The sequence below is a fragment of the Crocodylus porosus genome, unplaced genomic scaffold, assembly GCF_001723895.1.
Source record: "Crocodylus porosus isolate Cpor-Errol unplaced genomic scaffold, CroPor_comp1, whole genome shotgun sequence".
Taxonomy (NCBI): Eukaryota; Metazoa; Chordata; order Crocodylia; family Crocodylidae; genus Crocodylus; species Crocodylus porosus.
The window spans coordinates 24,405,795-24,426,521 of record NW_017728911.1 but is presented as its reverse complement, the minus strand read 5'-3'; the positions used below and the strand labels follow the sequence as shown (position 1 = coordinate 24,426,521).

The following is a 20,727-nucleotide window of genomic DNA, read 5'->3' as shown; positions in this document are numbered from 1 at the left end:
GGCGGTGCTGGAAGGGAGTCTACAGGGAGGCTTCAGCCATCCCAAAATTCACTGTAGCCCCCCAAACCTCCCTCCCAGTGCCACCCTGCCACCCACTTTGCACACAGCTTGGCCCAGCCCCTGCCAGAAACAGCCTGGTGGAACCCCGGCCTCAACCTGTAGTGGCAGCCCCCCTGCCCCGCGCACATCTGGGGAAACACCCCCCCATGCCCTCCCAGGGTGCATGCAGTGGTGAGACCCCCCCCCATGCCCCCCAGATGAGCCGCGGCTCTGTCCTGCACCCCGCCTCACCCCGGCTGGGCAGCGCCTACCCCAGCTCCTGCCCCACTCCCTCCCTCACCATGGGGGCCTTGATCTGCCCCCTTCCACCCCTTCCCCTTCCACCACAACAGACTTACCAGCTGGATGCAGCTCTTCACACTGCCAGGCTGTGCTCCTTGCTGCCTACGTGTTGCAGCTGCGCACACACAAGGGGCATTTATTGGCCAAATTATTGGCCGCACCAGGCAAAAAAAGCCTATTTCTGATACACTCAATTTTCTTCATATTTGTCCCAATCTGATATCAGACCGATGTATCAGTGCACCTCTACAAGATGATACAGGGAAAGCTGGGAATGGAATCCAGGTGTCTTGTCTCCCCTTCCTGAGTCCTGTCCCGACACATCTTGTCACCCACAAGAGCAGTGTTTGCTCCCTTTCCATACCCTGCCCTCATTTGATTTCCATCTATTTCAGTTACTTGGTCTGCTCCTTCACTGACCTAACCCATCTTTCAACCTAATCCAATTCCTGTTAATGTAAGAAAAAACATTCCTTCAGTTTTACCAGAGCAGGAAAAGGCCCTTTGTGAGAAGGCCTTTGGTGGGCTGGGACCACCGTCAATCATGTTGGCCAAATTCTTACACTGATTCTTTGGCTCATCAACCTATTTGTCTGATAATCAGATTTTATATTACGTGAGGCAGGGACTGGCTTTTGTTTTGCTTTTTTACTATGTATAGAATAAGGGATTCACCATTTGTGAGGTGTGCTGGTGGCAATATAATTATGAAAGCAGTCAGTTCCTGCACCTGTTGTATAACAGGTTCTTGCTAGACAGATTTCCAGGGTTTGCAAGGCTAAAGTAAACATGGATTGTGGTCAGCCAATGCAGCTAGAATCTGAATTTCTACCATCCCCGTCTATAATTAGCACAGATTTTTAATTATTTAATTTTTAATTAAGTCCTTCCTGCTAAAACAAAGCCATTTGGAAAATGGCCCTTTATTTACTCAGATGCATCAGCCCCCACAAGACTGAATTTCTAAATTACTCCGTGTCTCCCCCCACACCCCTTCTAGATATACAGCTAAGTGAACTAGTTACTGAATGAGCTTAGCAGATGTAAACAGTTTTGCAATTTAAGACAAGTGACTGAAGAGGCAAAGTAAAGCAACAGAAACCCTAAAACTACTTGTTTCAGACAAGTTATAAAATGGAAGGGCTGAAAATGAATAAGGATTATTCAGTAAAGAACACTGTGGATTACTCTGCTGAGTAAACCTCCAGGGACTGAGAATGGATTTTGCTTCTGTTATCTGGACCTTCTTCACAGCAAAGCCACATTTCTTGTCAGTGGACAGATGTCTCGGGAATAGAATCTGTTAACAGGCTTAGTCTCAGCATCCTGCTGGGAGTACAGAGGTGTCTCTGCATGTCAAATGTTGGCTTCCTGTCATAAACGTAGGTGACATCATTAAGGGAAATGGGAGGATAAAAGTTGAAGCTGGAAAGGGTTTTTTTTTCAGTTTATGGAACAAAAGAAGAAAGGAAGCAACAACAGTAACTCCTCAGCATGGCTCTTTGAACACATATGTATTAAAAAAATACTGCAAGAGGAACTGTCCCACTTGGAACAAACACTTGGCAGCTCTGCCTACAAAGAGTGCAGAGTCCCAGCAGCACTTTGGGGCCAAGTGAAGAAGAGCACTCTGCCACTGCCATCCTGTGCAGGACCAGGCTTGAGAGGAGGTGCTGCACTGCTGCCCTGCCAACAACAGACACGGCACATGTGCTGTTTTAACCCCTCAAACATTACAGTCCTTTTAATAGGAATAGCTTATCAGAACATAAGAAGTGCCATGCTGGGTCAAGCCAATGGTCCATCTAGCTCAGAATCCTGTCTCCATGGAGAACTGCACAGATAAAACGGGGGAAATGCTTTGTTTCATTGTTTACATAAAACAATAAATGAAGCCTTTTTTCTCACCTTCTGAAAATATGTACACAGGTACATCTTGCAGAATACCCTTTGGGACAGGTTTTGGCCAAGAAATCAGTGGGGCTGCACAGACTATGAGCCTGGGCAGAATTACACTTTGACTTGAACCTGTCTCTGCTCCTGTTTGAATGGAAAGGACTGGAGGCCTAAGACCCTGCCCCAACTTTCTTCCTTCGCTGACTGTGACTAGTTCCAGTAAAAGGGCCACTCAATACATGTTAGGATGCAGGTGGTGAAAGGGCAGAGAGAAGGAGCATGTGATAGGACCTGATAGCTCACAGGAAGGGGAAAGTATTTATGCCCTTAATAATCCTCACTTGTATCTGTGGATTTGAAGTTAGTTTCCCACCTGCAACTCCTCTGGTAGTTGTGTGGCCTAATGGAGGAAGTGCCTGGTTTATATTTCAAAGGCAGCTAGCTAACATTGAGGTTTAATTTCTGTTTTGAAATTCTTTATCTCTTTATTTCTCAGTGTTACCAGCATCCGTACTTTTTGAACACCTCCAATAATTATCTTGATTATCTTAGAATATGCTGCATTTACCAAACATGTTAACAACCCTTTTGCTGAAGGAGCAAAATAATATTCATTATTGAGTCTATGCTCTGGAACACTCTGCAAGGAGGGTTTGCATCTAGATGCTTTAGTTATCAGAGGTTTTGACAACATGAATATTGCAGAAGGTCACACACTTTGCAGCTTATTCAGGCCATGTGCTGCCCTCAGCAAAGGTTCCTTATTTTCTTTCACCCTCCCCTGCTCCAAGCTCCCTATGCGCCTTCCTCTCATCCTACTATAATTTCCCCACCTGCTCCCTCATGTGTCCTTCCCACTGCTTCCAGGACAGTGTCCCGCAGTTTTCCCAGCTGCCAATGGTTCTATGCACCCCCATTCTTCCCAGTGCTGTGGGCCATTTCCCTCTTTCCCACCATGACAGAGCACTCCTCCTCCAATTTTCTCCCTCAACCTAACCTTGTCTGTTCTTTCCCCCGCATCCCATCAGAAGACCCCCATTTCTGCCTCCCTCTTAATTCCCTTCTTTCTGGTTGGGAAACAAATCATTCAGGGAGTCAATATTTTTACACTCCACTGCAGTGATAGGCAGAGTTGAAAGAGCAGGTTTGGCTAAATTGGGGGAAGTTAATGGCTGCCATCACATGGCTCTTTGATTTACAGACGATCGCAGTTGGGCAAACAGAAACATGCCATCATGCACGAGCAGCACACCTCATTTTGTTCAGCCACTCTGTGTGCCTGAAAATGAAAAAGAATCCTCACTCCTCCCACTGCGGCAACTTTTCCTCTTGACATGTTTCTGTACTGGAACAGAGCAGTATCTAGCCCAACTATTCATCATCCATTTTGTTGGCCTCATGGTTCCATTAAAATACCTGTCAACAATTTTCCAGTGAAACAACAACGGAGTCTTTATGCCTTCCCGTTGTTCTTAGGTAAACTACCGTATTGTTCCAAAGCATTCTACAGCCAGGAAGAGATCATACAAAAGGCAGAACTGAAAAGAATCCATCTGAAGATGTGCTTGCAGGCTGGGCTCTAGACTGACACATCCCCTTACAAGACCCTGTTTTGTTTCTCATAATTCTGCCAACCTTTAACTATTTGAGCTAAACACCTCTCTGCCAAGATGTCTGCCCCAGCCTGAGTCCCCGCAGAAAAAAATAGTCAAACTGGTTCAGCCATTTCCAGAAATAAGGAATAGAAAAATACATGTTGTTTTTGCTGATGTTGAAAAATTCTGATAATCTTTTCTTCAAGAAAATGTAGTATTACACATACTTTAGAGCAAGGGCATGCCATTTGGCTTGGAGTGCTCATTGTGACAGGCCAATTGCCTCTGTGAAATTCCACTGCCTAATTTATAAGCCTTTAAAAATATTAAAAAGCATAGAAAATATAAGCTCAGGCGAGACTTATTTATGCCTATGGCTGAGTAGGTCTTTCCATGCAATTACATGCCAAGTCTGTGTCTAGGCCCAGAATTGGGAATAGGGAGGCTCTCTCTTCTGTATCCTTGAACCACCAACTTTCAGGGCCAACAGCATGCAGAGGAGGAAGCTGACTTGAACCAAGAAGGGACAAAAGCCAGCCACTCCACTGAGACCAAGGGGCTGGGAGGAGAAGACTGGAACTTGTGGAAGATACTGGGACTGGATGAACAAACTCTGGGTCTGGAAACCATAAAAGTAAACTGGGATTGGCTGGGCAAGGAGATGGGGGCTTGGAGGTGGGGAGATTGAGTTGTGGGCCAGAGCACTAAGATTAAGACAGCAATTCAATCTCTGTTCCCAAGTAGCCCTGGGACCCTTTGCAGAAAAGGAAAAAAGGCATGCCAAAAATGCTGATGGGTTTGCAGCATGGGCATCTACCCTTTTCCTTGCATCTTTGAGTGAAACCATCAATACCTTTTGTAAAGGCAACTGACTATGCAGTCATCAAATGTCAGTAACCAAAAAGGCTTTGGACTACCACCTATTTTGCTGTTCCTGGAATTGTGACACTTTTAACAAAATAATCCAGATTCTGAGGCATTCATGAGACAAAACACTACTAGCTTTAGCCATATCTAATCTGGTGACATCCAAGTTACTTCCATATACCTCCAAAAAATCCATCCTAGACTAAAGTATAAGCAAGACATGAAAGTGTCTCTCCCTTTCCCTCTGTTTCTGGTGGCTGGCTCACACAGGTTTTATGTGTCTTATTCTCAGAATCCTCTTTGGATTTGGATGATCAGAACCCAGTTCCTCTTTGTCTGCCTGTTAATTAGAAAAAGAATTTACAGTCTGGCTTACCCCATTTTCTTCTAGTGCTGCCAAAGGTTTATTAATGCTGTTGACAAATTTGTTGACATGCTCAAAGTGCTTTGTCATTTCTGTTGCTAGGACCATGTCAATAATGGCTTGACGCAGGGTTCGATATTCATTCCTGTATATAGGAGGAAACAATTAAACAAGCTGGCTCGTGTGCTGAGGGCTGCTTGCTCCAACTCACTAAACCATACAGCTGAAAAAGTGCTGCAGATCATTTGCATTTCAAAGAAATATAGGGGAAGAAAGAGAGGTGGGGAGAAATGCCTTGCAAGGTAGATCTTTGCTAAATAACTGTATTATTTTGGTGTAAAGAATTGTCACAATTTGACTGTGAGTAACATGTGGGAGAGAGGTGATATTGCCGGGACATGCCTCTCAAGCACATTCAGCTGTGGTTCATGCCCCGCAATGAACTACTGCTGACACTGAAGAATGTGCAGAGGTGGCAGCCATGGCCATCCTCTCCCATCACAATGCCGATCCCTTAGAACAGTACCCAGGGCTGCCTCCGCTGAGCAAGGAGCACCCTGAGCCCTCTCCTCTCTTCTCTACCCAGTACACATACGCAGGGTCAGCCAACGGGTGGCTCATAGGTCCTATGGAAACTGGGGGGGCACAATTTGTGGGTGGCAATGTCGGTGGTGGGCTGGTGAGCAGCAACCACTTTCAGAAGCCACCAGTGGCAGCCAATCTCAGGGAGGGCATGTGCCCCCCCCCCTCCCCCCATGTCTCCCTACCAGTCACCTATGGCAGGAACTTATAGTTCTGATCAGAGTGGTGTCCCAACCCATGAGAGGGGCTCCTTGGCAAGACTGTAATAAAAATAAGAGGTACATGGATATTTTACATTCCCTGTAGGATAAGAGAGGTAGGTGTTGTTTCATGAGCCGGCCCTCCCCCAGGCTAAGTCCACTTATTAAGAAGGGGCTACTGTCCTCTGATGGGTTTGTTTGCATTACTGATATTGCTGTAAGATGCACAGAATAAAAATCTGTGGTTAATGGAACATTCCACCTTTCAAACTGACCTCTCCATATTTTTAAATATATTGCATTTATCATCCCGGGTAGTGAGCTGGAAAGCCAGGGCAGCATGATGGCTCTCTAGTACTGCAGTGTCATTGTAGAGGATCGCTAGTTCACTGCCAGCATTACACAGGAAAGAGTTTGTTCTTCCTGGGTGATCCACATCATGAACAGTGGCAGCAATGAGAGCAGCAACCTCATCAATGGGATCCAATGTTTGCTGAAAAAAGAAAGATGTTTAGTATTCCTGGCAAAATAATTAGGAATCCTAGTGGCAAAAGTGAGAACTCTGCAGATTTAGGGTCAGATGTTGTAAAGGGAGCCATGGAAAAATCACTATATACTTCAGGGAACTTGCCATGATATTTCTGGCCATTTCTGGCACGGAAAGAGTCTGGTAAACTTCTGGGTCTGATATGTGCCTGGTTCTGCTCTTGCTTGGACACACTGCTGCTGTGGTGTAGAGAAGCCAAGAGAGTGGTGGTAGTACATGCACTCTGGGCTATTGGGGGCCACTCTAAGCTTTATGCTGACTCCCAGGATTTGGTGTGGATAAATGGAGCAGGTGGGTAGTGCTTTTTCTTCAGCAGCAGTCTTAGCACAAGCAGGTCCTTTGCACTCTCTGAATTTTGCTTACTACCAAGTTTAACAAAATACATCAAACGTGAAAAACTGTCAAGCCAGAAGCCACTTTCACTCAAAAACTGAGAGTATCTTGGCTTAGAAACAGGAAGATTAATGTAAAAACAAACAAAGCTAAACCAACAGTTTTCACAGAACACTGGCCCATTTTGATAGGAAAATCAATTACTACACGCCCTTTTCTGTTAAATTCATAATGACATGCAAAAAGGCTTGAGTGCCAAGCAGTCTTTCAAGAAATGTTTACATGATTTTACTTCTAAAAAGCAATGTCTTTAGGATTAGAGTTGAAAAAATTCTACGAGGAATTTTTGGTGATTGATAAAGTGTTTACTCTATGAAACAAGCGTGCACTGGGATCAGCGCTTTGGCTTATATTCTGGTAGTTTTTCTCAGTACTTTACCTCATCAGTAGGCATTTGACTATTTTGCATTTCATTATAAAGACAATGAGAAAAGGGCCAACTGTCTCTGAAAACTTTGTGGTGGTACACAAAAGAAAACTAGTTTGTAAAGGCAAACCATGTTTACATAAGATCTGTTACAAAGTATCATCTAATCAGAAATATTTAAGCAGAAATTTTAATAACCCAAGTGAAAGAATCAGAGGTTAAGATTTTCGAAGCTGCATTTAGGATTTGGACACAAAGTATCCATTGAGGCTAGTGGTCATTTGATGCCCAATCCCTTAGTTGGCACTGGAATATTCCAAAGGTAGGTGAAACGTGAGCTCCAAGTCAAGCTCCATGGATGTCACCGCAAGTTTTGCTATTGACTTCCATGGATGCAGGATTTCATCCACTTCTAAAAGGTTTACTGAGAGATTATGCATTGACTACGGAGTATTCTCATCTCAGTAGGACACAAGTGTTGCCTGAAAATGTACGCTGGTGCTGGCTTGCTTCTACCTATTAGTGCTGCTTATATGATACTACTTGTGTCTGAAAATCAGAGGGGAGGATTTGAAGCAGGATCCTTGAAAAGGACACACCACCTGACTTGCGATGGCACATTTCTCAGTCAGTTTGCTGGTGCCATTTCCAGCTATGGGCACAGCCAGATTCTGCTGGGTCCTGATGAAGTTATGTGGTATGAGGAAGCCACCTGGGTAAAGACCAGCAGAATAACACATTTTCCACTGAAGCCCAGAGACTGCTCTATGCCTATTGCTCAGAGCCCCACAAAGGGTATGAAAGAGGCAGGGCCATGTCCTCCCCCTGCTCTGCAGTGCAGGGAAGCTCTTCCCCACAAAATGGCAGGGCATGTTCCTCCTGGAGAGTTCAGGAAACAAAATGCCTCTTGGGGCCACAAAGCATATCGCATGTGATTTACTCCGTGGGCAGTTCAATGGCAGGGTCACATTTAGCAATAATAACTCAGCACCTTTTCCCTGGTCCTTGGAACCTCAAGCAAAGGCAACATTTTTTCAAGCCACAGTGACACACTGAGAAACCAGCCTTGCTACAAGGTATTTCAGTGGCTCACACAAGTAACTGCTTGTCTACCTGTTCAGAACCCTTCCAAAAAGCACGTGAACCTCGAAAACAAAAGAGGGCAGGACCAAAAGAAAGAACTGGGAAGAAAGAGCCCTAATCATAAGCACACATAAAGCTGGCTTCACCCCTTGCCTCAGAGCAGAGTTTGCGGACACCCTTTCCTCGCCCTCTGTAACTGCTCTTGTGAGCCGCGCATCCCAGAGACACACAGCAAGCTTATTTTCTTTCTGAAATGGTGTATTGATGCTGCAACAATCAGCATTTACAGCTCTATACTGTTGTCTTTTCTGTCAGAGAGCAGACCACAAAATGACATGCATCCCGTCTAAACAGAGTTACATTTCTTTGCCTGAGGAATTATTATATGGTTCCACCACTGTTATATATGATTACAGCCCTCCGCCCCCAGCATAGTAGCTATTACCCCATTACCACAACTCTTCCTTCCTCCTCAGCCTACAGAAGAAATGATTTGTTCATTTTGTTTTGGGGAAAGCACAGGTAGACATGTGCATGTCTGTGAAGAGAGCACTGAGGGAAAGCTGCTTTTACACCAATGTCAAGCTGCTAATCCTCCTTCTGTCCTTCTGCACACCCATGAAAGTATTTCTACACACAGTTTCACTGTTTTGGGGCCCAAGTATGACTTTTGGAGTTTGTTTGCTGCATTTTTTTGCTTGTCCTGTGGACTTAGAGAAAATGAAAATGACTTGTTGGAAAAAGAGGGAGGCAGTTGCATGCTCTTGGCATTGAAATGATTCCAGATCATGTCTGTTTTTCATAGAGATTCATAAGAAGGCAACCAAACCTCTGGCACTTTAAGGATATGAAACATCCAGTGAAGTTTCTTTCTCCCCTTGGCTTACAGAAAATATGAGTCAGCCTCCAGAGAAATGATTAATGAGCCCCAGCTTCAGGTAACAACACATATACCAGTTTTAATGAGAATTAGAAACTTGTTTACAGTCATGTATGATGGCCCATTCCAATTAGGTGTCCATATAGGCTCAGATAGGCCAATTCAGGTTAAAACTTTGGTTCAAAGCTGTGGCAAAGGAATTCCAATGCATGTGTGCATTGGGTGGTGTTGAATTTTTCTCTTTCTCCTCCTCATATCCTTAGCCAGTACTGTAGTGTGCCAGTCACCTCCTCCAATGTTAATCTGAATGGCTCTAATTTACACTGGCTGCCACTGGACCAACATTGAAGCAGGGCACGTGGAAACCCCAGACAAGTTCTATTTTCTTCTTTGCAATATCCCTGTTGTCGGCAACAAAGACATGCCAAGTTTGCTGTTGGAGCTGCCATGCTTTCTTTGTGCCACTCAACCATCCCGTAAGCTGGTGGGATCCCCCCAGGAATAGTTACCTGGTGTTGATCCTACTTTGTTTTGGTGCTTCCAGGTGGCCACTATGCAAGCCCAAGATAGGGGCTTTGATTTTGAAAATACTTGAGTATGTGTTGGCAATGAGAAACTGCTGCTTGCTGAGGCAACATTCCCACTGTAGGCCTGAATATAATAGTTTTCCTTTAAAAAGAGGCCTTCCTTGCTTCTTGGCTCTGCATCACTTGAGTCTACTAAGAGAGTTCCCTCAGATCACATATATTTCAACTTTCATGCTGGAACCTGAACTTACCTTTACCCTTTCTTTAGACAGGAAATAGGCGGTGGCGTGGAGCACATCTGCAGAATGAGTAGAGTTATGGTAGGAGTTTGAGGAATGGTAGTTGGCTTCAATCACCTGTAACCATGACCTCAGAGTTGATTCTGAACAGTTTAGGAATTCACAGATTCCAAAGCGAGCAAACATTTTGAGACCAAGATAAACCAAAGGCCTGAAGAGAAAAAACAAACAGTTTTAAAACAATGAGTTTGAAGGAGACCTAGGCAGCACAAATGGGACAGCACACATGCCAGTTTTAACAGATTAAGTATAAAGGTTTCATTATACTTAACCACAGAAATACACAATAGGTGTTGTGGAAAGCATCTGCCTAAAGAGCAATGACAACTCTGGCAGTTCCTTGTAATTATAAAAAAACATTAAACAGGCTCTATACTGCTGGTGAACCAGCAGCACTGTTTGTTTCAGGGAGTCCTCTCTGGGGCTGTCTGCATGGTGTAAATATGGCAGCATCAAGCTTAGTTTCTTGTCCTGTGAATTTTCAGTGGACTTGGAGCTCCATGTTACCATGGGTAGACTGCTGCTGGTATCCCAGACAGTTACTGTGCGTTGCAGCCACTGCTGTGGTTGCCATGTAGGAATACAATGCCTCTCTCCTGTGGTTTGGTGTCTCCCCTCCATCCTCACAATCCCATTCCTCAGCAAGTGTCCTTGCAGTACAGAAGGACTGGAGATGATTCAAAGTTTGGTGCAAAGGGAGATGAGTTACTTTCTCCCCTTCATTTTGTTTTTCAGTTCTCCTGCTGTTGCCATAGCAGTGTTGCAGCTCCACCAGAGGGAACGCTACTGCATGCCAGACACTGGCATCGTGTCTTTATGAGAGCTCTAATGCTAACTAACGTGGGTGACATTGCCACAGTAATAGAGCTATGATGAACGTTTGGGGGGAAATGAATGCTACTGCAAACAAAGCCAATGTGTCAACATGGTGTCTCCGTGCTCTTGCTCATGGCAGGTGAGGCAGCAAGAGATGCAATGTAGAGCTCTAACCCAGGTTGTTTGCATGATGCCAGAAAACAAAACCCCCAAGGTACTGAAGTAGTCTAGAACAATTTCTAATACCAAGGTAGTGAGCAGGCAGTAATTTAGTTCTATCAGGTTAGGAAGGAGTTTGATTTAAAGCCAGCTGGTTCTGACTAGGGAACAACATGCATGTGCTGTTGTTTTGCTCTCTCAGCCCTCTTTGCCTAAAGAGGAACAGGAATTGAGATTAATACTTTCAAGACAGATCCCTACATGTAGGCCTTTCATTTTTAATTTAGGCACCTCAAGCACGTTGTGTAGTCCTAAAGGTGTGGTATACCCAGAATTCCAGCTAACATCCACAAGAACTGCTGAAACTGAGTTTCTGAAAATCCAGCCAGTTATTTACAACTAGGGATTAGAAGTCTATCTTCTGGCAAGCATAACTGAAAATGTTGGCCTAGACTATCTATGCCATAAAATGTTGGCCTAGACTATCTATATACCATAAACAAAATATGCTGGGCACTTTGAATCTGGGCCCATACATTTCCGACCCTCTAGAAATTCAAACTATCTTTGAACGTTTGAAAGGTAGAACGGTATTATGATTATGCAGCATTTTTAGACAGAGTCCCCACTATGTTTCTGGGTAAGAAAACTTGCTATTACTGTACTAAGTTTACATGCAATGAACTTTGTATTGTTTTGCTTCCAAATGCTTCATTACATGTAATGAACTTTGTCTTGGCTTTCCTTCCAAATCTACTTAGATGTGAAGAAAGCACTAACAACTTATTCATAGCTGTGATTCACATGATGCTCACTCAGTTTCCTTAACAAATGCTTTGCTTTGTCTCTCACCAAAAGGAGGTGAGAGAATATGCAAGCAATCTCAATTATAATGCTTTTAATTAGAGAAAGATGTAACATTGCATCATCTTTTATGTCTCCAAACCAATAGGAACATAGAAACCCCTCTGATTTGCCCAAACAAATTGGCTTTGAAAGAATTAACTCTTCAGTTACTGCACTGGGCACATTTAACAGTATAAATCAGCCAGGCAATAACTAACATTCTGCAAAATTACTGTAGCTGTTACTCTTTATCTGCTTATGGGGGCATGAAACAAAGGCAAATGCACAAATGACAAGGATGTCTTAATTTAAAGTGAATTCTGAATTTATCATATCATTCTAAAACAAAATAAAGGATTGTTTCTAGTTTTTCTTTCTTCTTTTTTGGTTTATGTAGCTAAGATTTCCAATAAAAGTGGGTTAAGTGATAATTGAGTTAAGCAACAATTAATTTTCCTTGGTATTCTGCTGAGGAATTATTTTGAAATACTGTATTTTCTTGCAAGCAACAAGCCTTTTTTCCCCTCACATTGTAATGCACGTATTAAGCAGGAAGCTGATTTTCTGCCCAGAACAGAAGCACTCTGCTTTCAGTCCTACTCCATAGTGTATCAGCTGTGGCATTATTATTCAGGCAGCTGATGAAGTAAATTGACTAAACGGCCCACTGTTCTTCACTCCATAGGTGTTAATGATCATCTCTACTTTGTGATGTTCTTGATGTTAAACTAATCGAGCTAACTTTTCTGAGAGCAATTTTGCTGTCTGCTAGTTGCTCCTGATCTCTCTCCTCCATTTTATAGCCCTAGAGACTCTAGCTCTTTTCAAAATCAGTCACCTGTAGAGACCAGTATTCAGCAGCAGCTGGGGTTTCAGCTTTAGTTAAGCAGCAAAGGGAGGGTCAGTCAACTGAAGATTAGGCTTTGTCTGTTCTATGCAGCCATAACTCTGGAAAAATCTTTTTTCTTTCATTTCACCTTTCAAAAACAAGATGTGTATTATATTCTTGGGTATGTGATATAGGAGCAAATACAGTAGCTATTCAGTTCATTATAGCTGTGTACACACATTCAGATAATCTGGGAGAATTCCCTCATGTGCATTCTACTGGTAGAGAAACTTATCCAGAGCCACATGTATATTCAAATGCTTAGGCCCTGAAGAGCGGAGAGCTTGCAATGCTGACACTGTGCAGCTGGGGGGAGGTGGGAAGTGGGAGGCAAGGAGCATGCTCTGCCTGGCAACAGATAGCAGCGGTGCATAGGGCAGCACTGATTGGCTGATCCAGACTGCCCATGGTCAGCATGCGTTTCCCTGTAGCACACTGTGGGGACTGTGAAGGGAGCACGTTCTGCTTCCTGCTGGAGCAGCAGTGTCTGGCAAGTGACACACTGTTTCTCTTGTGCGGAGGAGGAGGGGAGAATGGTGGAGGACTACTCCCAGGAGAAACTCTCTTGGGAGTGATTTAACCCTGGTGTTCCTAAGTTATTTTTCTCCTGTTATAGTGGCTCTCCCAGGAGAAACTGAATGCCTGTATGAGGTCTATGTTCAGGGTCTAGAGCCTAAAGTAAGATCTCATGGAACTTCAAATAACGTCAGAAGAAACAGGCATAGCAGATTTTCAAAAGTACCTTTAGGGCAATGCCTGAAATGGGAAATTCAGTTCCCAAAGGGAATTTTTTGATGGGTATCAGTTAATAAAAATGATTTCTACAGGAAATTGATTTACTTTATCTGCAGTATTTAACTGCTATGAAAGGATATTTCAGTCTGCTAAAACTTCTGATCCCATCTAGAAAATCAGTACAATGGCAGATAAGGGTTCTGTATGTAGCACTTTTTAAGTGAATATTGTTCAATTTAACATTATACGAATAGTTTAAAATGAACAAAAGAGTAAGCTGTTGCATTTATAAAATCAGGACCTTCTCCTGTTCCCAACTGAAGTCAATGGGAGTTTTGCCATTGATCTTGGAAGAAGGATTTGTATTCTTTAGAAATAAATCTTATAAGGTACAAGAAGCAGAAATAAGGCATGATCTATCAATCCTTCCATCAGTCAATCAATCAAAGTCAGCAGGTTGACGTTGTGTGTAGTTGGACAGTTCAAAATGAATATACTTTGGATCCTCACAATCCAAAGCAGGTGTATCAAAATTTTCTATAACTGAGAAAAGAAAAAAGAAAAGCTTTATTTGATGCTATATTGAAGGCATAAAAAGTCTTCAACAACATCCATTATGTCTCAATACAAGTCAGAAGAGGCAAGTAGAAAAGACCATGAATAAATTCATACAAGAAAGTTACAAACATTTGCTTCTGAAAAAAAAAAGATCCCATTTTAAAAAGTAGGGGTATAGAAATTAAAGTACTGCATATTATTAGGATGATGTTGAAGCTAATTCTTGGCAACTTTATTTGAAAATTTCAACAGGTAACTAACCTTTTATGAGTGGCAGCCTCAAGTTCAAAAATATCAAAGTCCCAGTGTTCTTCATTTTCCATTGCTTGCGTTATCCGTGGGGGGATATCATTAAGGGAGATAGGAGAGATCAAACTGCCAGGCACCTGATGAGTTTCTGTAAACAGATATATTTGGGATGAATATTAATTTACTGTGAAATATTATTTAAAAAATGGAGCATCTTCTCCTTAAACCTTTATGCCTGGCAACTTCTGAAAAGTTTTGCTATGCTACAGAAAACTTTTTATAGATAAAATAAAGCAAAAAGTCTTCAGGAATATTTCATAGACTCATAGATGCTAGGGCCGAAAGGGACCTTAACAGATCATCGAGTCGGAAGGGACCTCAACAGATTATCAACCCCCTGCCTAGGCAGGAAATAGTACTGAGGTCAGATGATCCCAGCCAGATGCCTATCCAGCCTTCTCTTAAAAGACCTCCAAGGTAGGGGAGAGCACCAATCCCCTTGGAAGCCCATTCCAAATTTTGGCCACCCTTACTGTGAAGAAGTTTTTCCTGATATCTAGCCTAAATCTGCTCTCTGTCAGTTTGTGACCACTGTTCCTCGTTACCCCAAGAGGCGCCCTGGTGAACAGAGCATCTTTCATCCCTTGCTGCATCCCCCTAATGAATTTGTAGGCAGCAACAAGATCACCTCTCAGCTTTCTCTTGCGGAGGCTGAAGAGGTCCAGGTCCCTCAGTCTCTTCTCCCAGAGCTTGTCCTGTAAGCCTCCTAACCATAGAGTGGCCCTCCTCTGGACCCTCTCAAGTCTATCAACATTGTTCTTGAAGCATGGGGCCCCAAACTGGACACAGTACTCCAACTGCGGTCTGACCAATGCTGCACAGAGGGGAAGTATCACCTCCTTGGTTCTATTTGTCATGCATCTGCTGCTGCATGAGAAAGTGCAGTTAGCTTTGCTGCTGATTTCGTCACACTGACGACTCATGTTCATCTTGGAGTCCACTATGACTCCGAGATCCCTTTCCGTTTCTGTGCTGCTGAGAGGGTCACTACCTAGCCAGTAGGTGTGCTGGATATTTTTGCGCCCTAGGTGCAGCACTCTCCACTTGTCCTTGTTGTACTGCATCCTATTGTGTACTGCCCACTTTTTTAACCTGTCCAGGTCCGCCTGCAATCGTTCCCTACCCTCCGGGGTGTGCACTTCACCCCACAATTTAGTATCATCAGCAAACTTGGACAGAGTACACTTCACATTCATATCCAAGTCACTGATGAAGATATTGAAGTGTACAGGTCCATCGACCAATCTACTACCAACCAATCTACTACTCTCTGGGTGCAACCGCTAAGCCAGTTTGCCACCCACTGCACCATGTAAACATCTGTGTCACAGCCTCTTAATTTATTTATGAGAATGGGATGAGATACTATATCAAAGGCCTTGCTAAAATCCAAGAAAACAACATCCACCTCTACTCCTGCACCTAAGCATTTTGTGACCCTGTCATAAAACAAAACCGGATCAGTCAGACATGATCTACCTGCTATGAATCCATGCTGGTTTCCATGCTGCATTATTTTTCCTGCTGCATTCCCACAAATGTGATCCTTCATAATCTTTTCAAAGACCTTTCCAAGGATGGAGGTGAGACTGACTAGCCTATAATTACTCGGATCCTCCTTCCTCCCCTTCTTAAAAATAGGGACCACATTGGCCCTTTTCCAGTCCTCTGGGACAGGACCCAAGTGCCACGAGTGCTCAAACAGCCTTGCCAGTGGTACTGCTATGACACTGGCCAATTCCTTCAGTACTCTTGGATGAAGCTCATCTGGGCCTGCTGACTTGAACACATCCCGTCCATTCAAGTGAATCTGCACCAAGTCAGCATCGACAGTTGTTGGGCTGGTGTCCCTCTGATGCCCATCTAAGAACCAATTAGGAGACTTATCTTGAGCCCTGTTCAGGAACACTGAGGCAAAAAACTCACTGAATAGCACAGCTTTCTCCCCCCTGTCTGTCACTAATTTCTCCTCCTTGTTCAGTAGGGGTTGTATGCTGCCCTGCACCTTCCCTTTACTCCCTACATACCTAAAAAAGACTTTTGTTGTCTTTAATTTGTGTTACCAGCCTCAGCTCTGTAGTTGCTTTGGCCTTTCTAACTGCCTCCCTGCAAGTGCGGACCAAGTAGGTATATTCCTCCTTGGCAGCTTCCCCCTGCTTCCAACTCTATATGCCTTCTTTTTTGCCCTTAGGCTCCCCTGGATTTCCTTGTTTAGCCAAGGAAGTTTTTTGGCTCCTTTCCCCCTTTTCCCTTGTACTGAGATAGTCTCCCTCTGCGCCCGAAGGATCGCTTCCTTTAGGAACGACCACCCTTCCTGGACTCCCATCTCGCCGATACTCTTCTCCTGCAGTGTGTCATTGACTAGACTTCTAAGCACACTGAAGTTAGCATTCCTAAAGTCAAGCACTTCCACCATGCTAGTTATCTCACCTACCCTACAAAAAAAAATTCCTTCATTCCTTAAATCTTTTAAAATACAATTCTACTATCCAAAAAACTGCAAAGAGAAAACTTACGTTTTGCAGACAATAAATATTCATTCCCTGATAATCTTCGTAAACCATCCTGTTAAATGAAAATAGGGATTTTATTTGTTTTCACTGTTCCAAATATAAAGAAGAGGTTATGTAAGCTGCTATAAAACTATACTGAATAAAAACGTAGTAATTTTACTTAAGCTTGAATAAAGTTGGTACATCTTAGAAGCTACTTTATCAGTATTGATCTGCATTTGTTTACCTCCAAATGCCAATACAAATACTTCATCTTCCTATAAATCAGAATGGAAGGGAGACAGCAAGGTGTTAGATGCAGTATAAACTAGACTGATCTGATCAGTAATTTCTTGGGTGCATGACTCCAATCTGGAATGACATGTACATGGAATAACTTCCCTTCCACCAGCATATGGACTACCTCGGCTCTGGGACCTTGGGTGTGGGCATATAAGAATGAGCAGGCACTGTGTAGAGAGGGACAATAGGGGGCAGGCATTTAGCAAGTCAAGCTATACTGGATATTGTTTAAGGAGCTTTTGTTTCATATTCCATTCCGTTTGTTGTTTCTGTCTCCTACTATAAGCTGCCATGAGCCTTTCTTTGGAAGGACAGTATATACTGGAAACTCTAACATATAAATAGATAGGCAGGACCTTGCTTTCACCATCCTCTGTTGGTTGGCTTGGACAGCCCATCAGTACAGAGGGATCTTGTGATCTGTTGCAGGTACAGGCCCCCCACAAATTACCAAAGTACTGTTATCAAAATTACTATTGCTAAAGTGGGCTTACCCTCAAGTAAGGAGAAAGCAGGCAGACAAAATGCCTCAGAGGTATATAATTGGGTCTACTGTTGCACAAGGGTAACTCTAGCGTGAGACCCAAAAACACAATCTTGCCCTTTATGATTACTCAGAATGAAAATATGCGTTAGATATTTGCCTTCCAGCTCATCAGTCTGAAAATACTGAACGAAGTTGTGCTTACTTTACTGAGATGCAGACAGAGTTGAATTAATATTAGCCCATCAGGAAAAAACTAGTTATTTAAAAACAAAAGAAAGCTTTATGAACACATCATTCTAACATACTAATAACATCATGTGCCCCGCATGTAGGAAAGGTAAATCTGGATGCCATATCTGACCCCTGGAATGCCTGCATTTATAACAATTACTACATTTGGTTTCTATTCTGAGATTAGTAAGTAAATTAGTCTGGAGTTTTGTGACTTGTAAGGAAAGGCTGTCCTGCTGCTATAGCATGTGAAACGTGTCCTCAGTAACACTGCCATGACATAGATATTCAGGACACCAGATTTGCTTTGTCCTCCAGAATCAAGGACTAGATTGTGCTAGAGTTGAGATATCAGGGACATCTATGTTTGGATTCTGAACACGCTCCCCACTGTCAGTTCCATAAAAACTTATAAATCAGGTAATCAGCTGCTTATTTCCCCAGAGCACCCAACACTCAGATTACAAATACATAGGCAAGTAGACCCATGGCAAGCTAAGTTGTCCTGGTTTAAGAAAGCTGGTAACACATGATTTAAAGTGATTTAGCCCTGCCCAAACAATGACAAATTTACCCCTAGATGACATGGAGTTTGATCCATCATGTTTACACATGCCTACCTTACACTGCACAACCCATTCATTTCTCACACTCTCAACTGCACAGCCCACTCGTCTGGGCATAAGTTTGCTCCAAATTTACACTACAACCTTTGCCTCTCCATTCATGCCTCCACAGCACAGGAACACAAGCAAATAAAACACAAAAGAGATATACACCCTTGGATGAAAACCCAGTGCTTTAAATGAAAAGCCTACATGTCAGGTTAGAGAACTACAGAAAGTATACAGGTTTAGGCTCCAGAATAGAAGTCCACAGATATTTGTTGTTGTATATACTTACTGTCATTAACCCTCCAACAAGATCGCTTGTATGTGGATCTTCATCTTTCGTCCCAAGCTGGGGAGAGTATAACTCAGTGGTTCTGAGAATCTCCAGTACTCGGTCTAAAGCTTCTGCAACAGGCATGGGGCTGCTTTCTTGTGCAGCATTGATAATATTTATTACCTATGTGGATATAAGAAACCCTTGAAATTTAGAAGAGATTTAAGAAAACAAAGAAATGCTCAGATGAGAAGACATTGCTACCAAATAGGAATGTAACAATGTTTATTGTAGAAATACAAGTGGACTCATCAGAGAATCATTCATGAGCCATGAGTATGTTTTTTATTGACTTAAGTAACAAGATTGGGGCCTTAAAGAAGCCAATCTTATTAGGTAACTTCCTGTTATAAGGGAAAGCATCTCCAACAGACTTAGTATGAGCCCTGTCTATTTTCATCAAAAGGACAGTTTGTTATGTAACTCATTTTCCTTATTCCTTTGAATGGTTTCTTCAGACAGGTTACAACACAGATGCATGTAAGGAGAAATTTACTTCCTCTCCTTTGAGTGGGTAGAGGACAATTAAAAAAACAGTGCAATTGTGCCGGGTCAGAGAATTACTGAAGGTCCCTAGGAAAATTATGACCAGAGCACCTGCCACCTCATGGTTCTTCCCATTTCACTGTGAGCAGAGGGAAAGGAGGGAAAAAGCTGTGTAAGGGCCAGGCCTGGATTTCTAAACCATTGGACATCACCCAGCTATTCAGCCCAGGAGCTGCACTGAGGATATGAGCCATAACATTTAAGAAAAAGTTCAAGAGAATTTTCACAAGGATATACTTGTCTGACCCAACAGAGAGAAACTGTGCGGTACCTTGGTGATGGGTGCTTCAATAGTCATGGAATGTATCCTGGCCATGGAGGAGTGCCGCCTTTGTGAGCTGCCTGTGTAAAAAACAAGGCAAAATTGGCATCCTGATTTAACAATAAGGTATGACATCTGAGCCAAGAATTCCTAATTTGTTATCTCAATGGCTGCTCCCTGCCATACTCTTCAGAGACAACCTATAGCAGCATATATATGTAAACCTGTCTTGCTATACTGATAAGGGTGCACACAGATGCATGCTGAATCATTGATATCTCAGATGAGAGAGAAGCAACCACGATGATCTGGCAACATCATTGATCCTTTTTTATATTTTAAATAAATAAAATGCTTTACAAAAATGTTTTGTTACAAGCCCCTTATCCACAGGGATAGATGTAGGACTTGAATATCACAGTGTAATGCACCCACTAAGTGCATTCCTTATATCTGTACATGTCAAGACATACTGACTCAAATTGCCAGGTGATACAAATCAGCACAGCTCCTTTGAAGTGAAGGTAGCCATGATGACTTAAAGCACCTGTGCTTCTGGCCTATCGCAACTAATATAATTAATCAAGAACTGCAATGTCTTGTTGTGTCAACTAGTAATTTTTGTTCCTCACAACAAAAGCCACAATGGAATTTTTCTGGACTGTGAGATACAGATACTTGTCTACTACTTGTGCAGAGCACAGCTTAACAATCAGAATTCATCCTGTTTTTATTGCATTAGGACCTGATTCTGTGCTCACACACTGATGATCTCTACAGATTTTCTTCCAATTTCCACCAGCATACTGCAAGTGAGACCAGAATTTGACTACTGTCTAGATGTACAAACACATATTTTAACAAAAGTTTTATAAACATTGATAAAACATTTCAATACATGATCTGTCTGCTAAGGTGAAGAGTGAGATGATGTGAAATGTAAGTCCCTGAGGTGAACATGACATATTTACGTATGAAATACAGAACAAACAAAACTGAGAAAACATTTGCTTATTTATTTACATATTACTTTCATGGGGAGAAAAGGTGCCATGAGCACCATACCCAATGCTTATCATTCAAAGGTACCATCCCCATCCACCTTCTCTCATAGTTTCATAGTCGCTAGGGCCAGGAGGGACCTGCACAAATCATCTAGCCTGACCCCCTGCCACAGGCAGGAATGAATGCTGGGTTCACAAGACCC

At 42.9% G+C, this 20,727-nt stretch overlaps 1 protein-coding gene across 2 annotated transcripts in view; it reads right to left on the bottom strand.

Annotated features, from left to right (window-relative positions):
* PDE8A (phosphodiesterase 8A) overlaps positions 1-20,727 on the bottom strand; it is a 241,158-nt gene that overhangs the window by 4,749 nt on the left and 215,682 nt on the right. For both annotated transcript variants that reach the window (XM_019533679.1, XM_019533678.1), the window contains exons 13-19: positions 19,530-19,600; positions 18,671-18,835; positions 16,771-16,819; positions 14,207-14,342; positions 9,895-10,093; positions 6,122-6,339; positions 5,077-5,209 (exon numbers count right to left, since the gene is read on the bottom strand). In XM_019533679.1, coding sequence (XP_019389224.1) covers positions 5,077-5,209; positions 6,122-6,339; positions 9,895-10,093; positions 14,207-14,342; positions 16,771-16,819; positions 18,671-18,835; positions 19,530-19,600 — 971 coding nt within the window. The remainder of the gene's footprint in view (positions 1-5,076; positions 5,210-6,121; positions 6,340-9,894; positions 10,094-14,206; positions 14,343-16,770; positions 16,820-18,670; positions 18,836-19,529; positions 19,601-20,727) is intronic.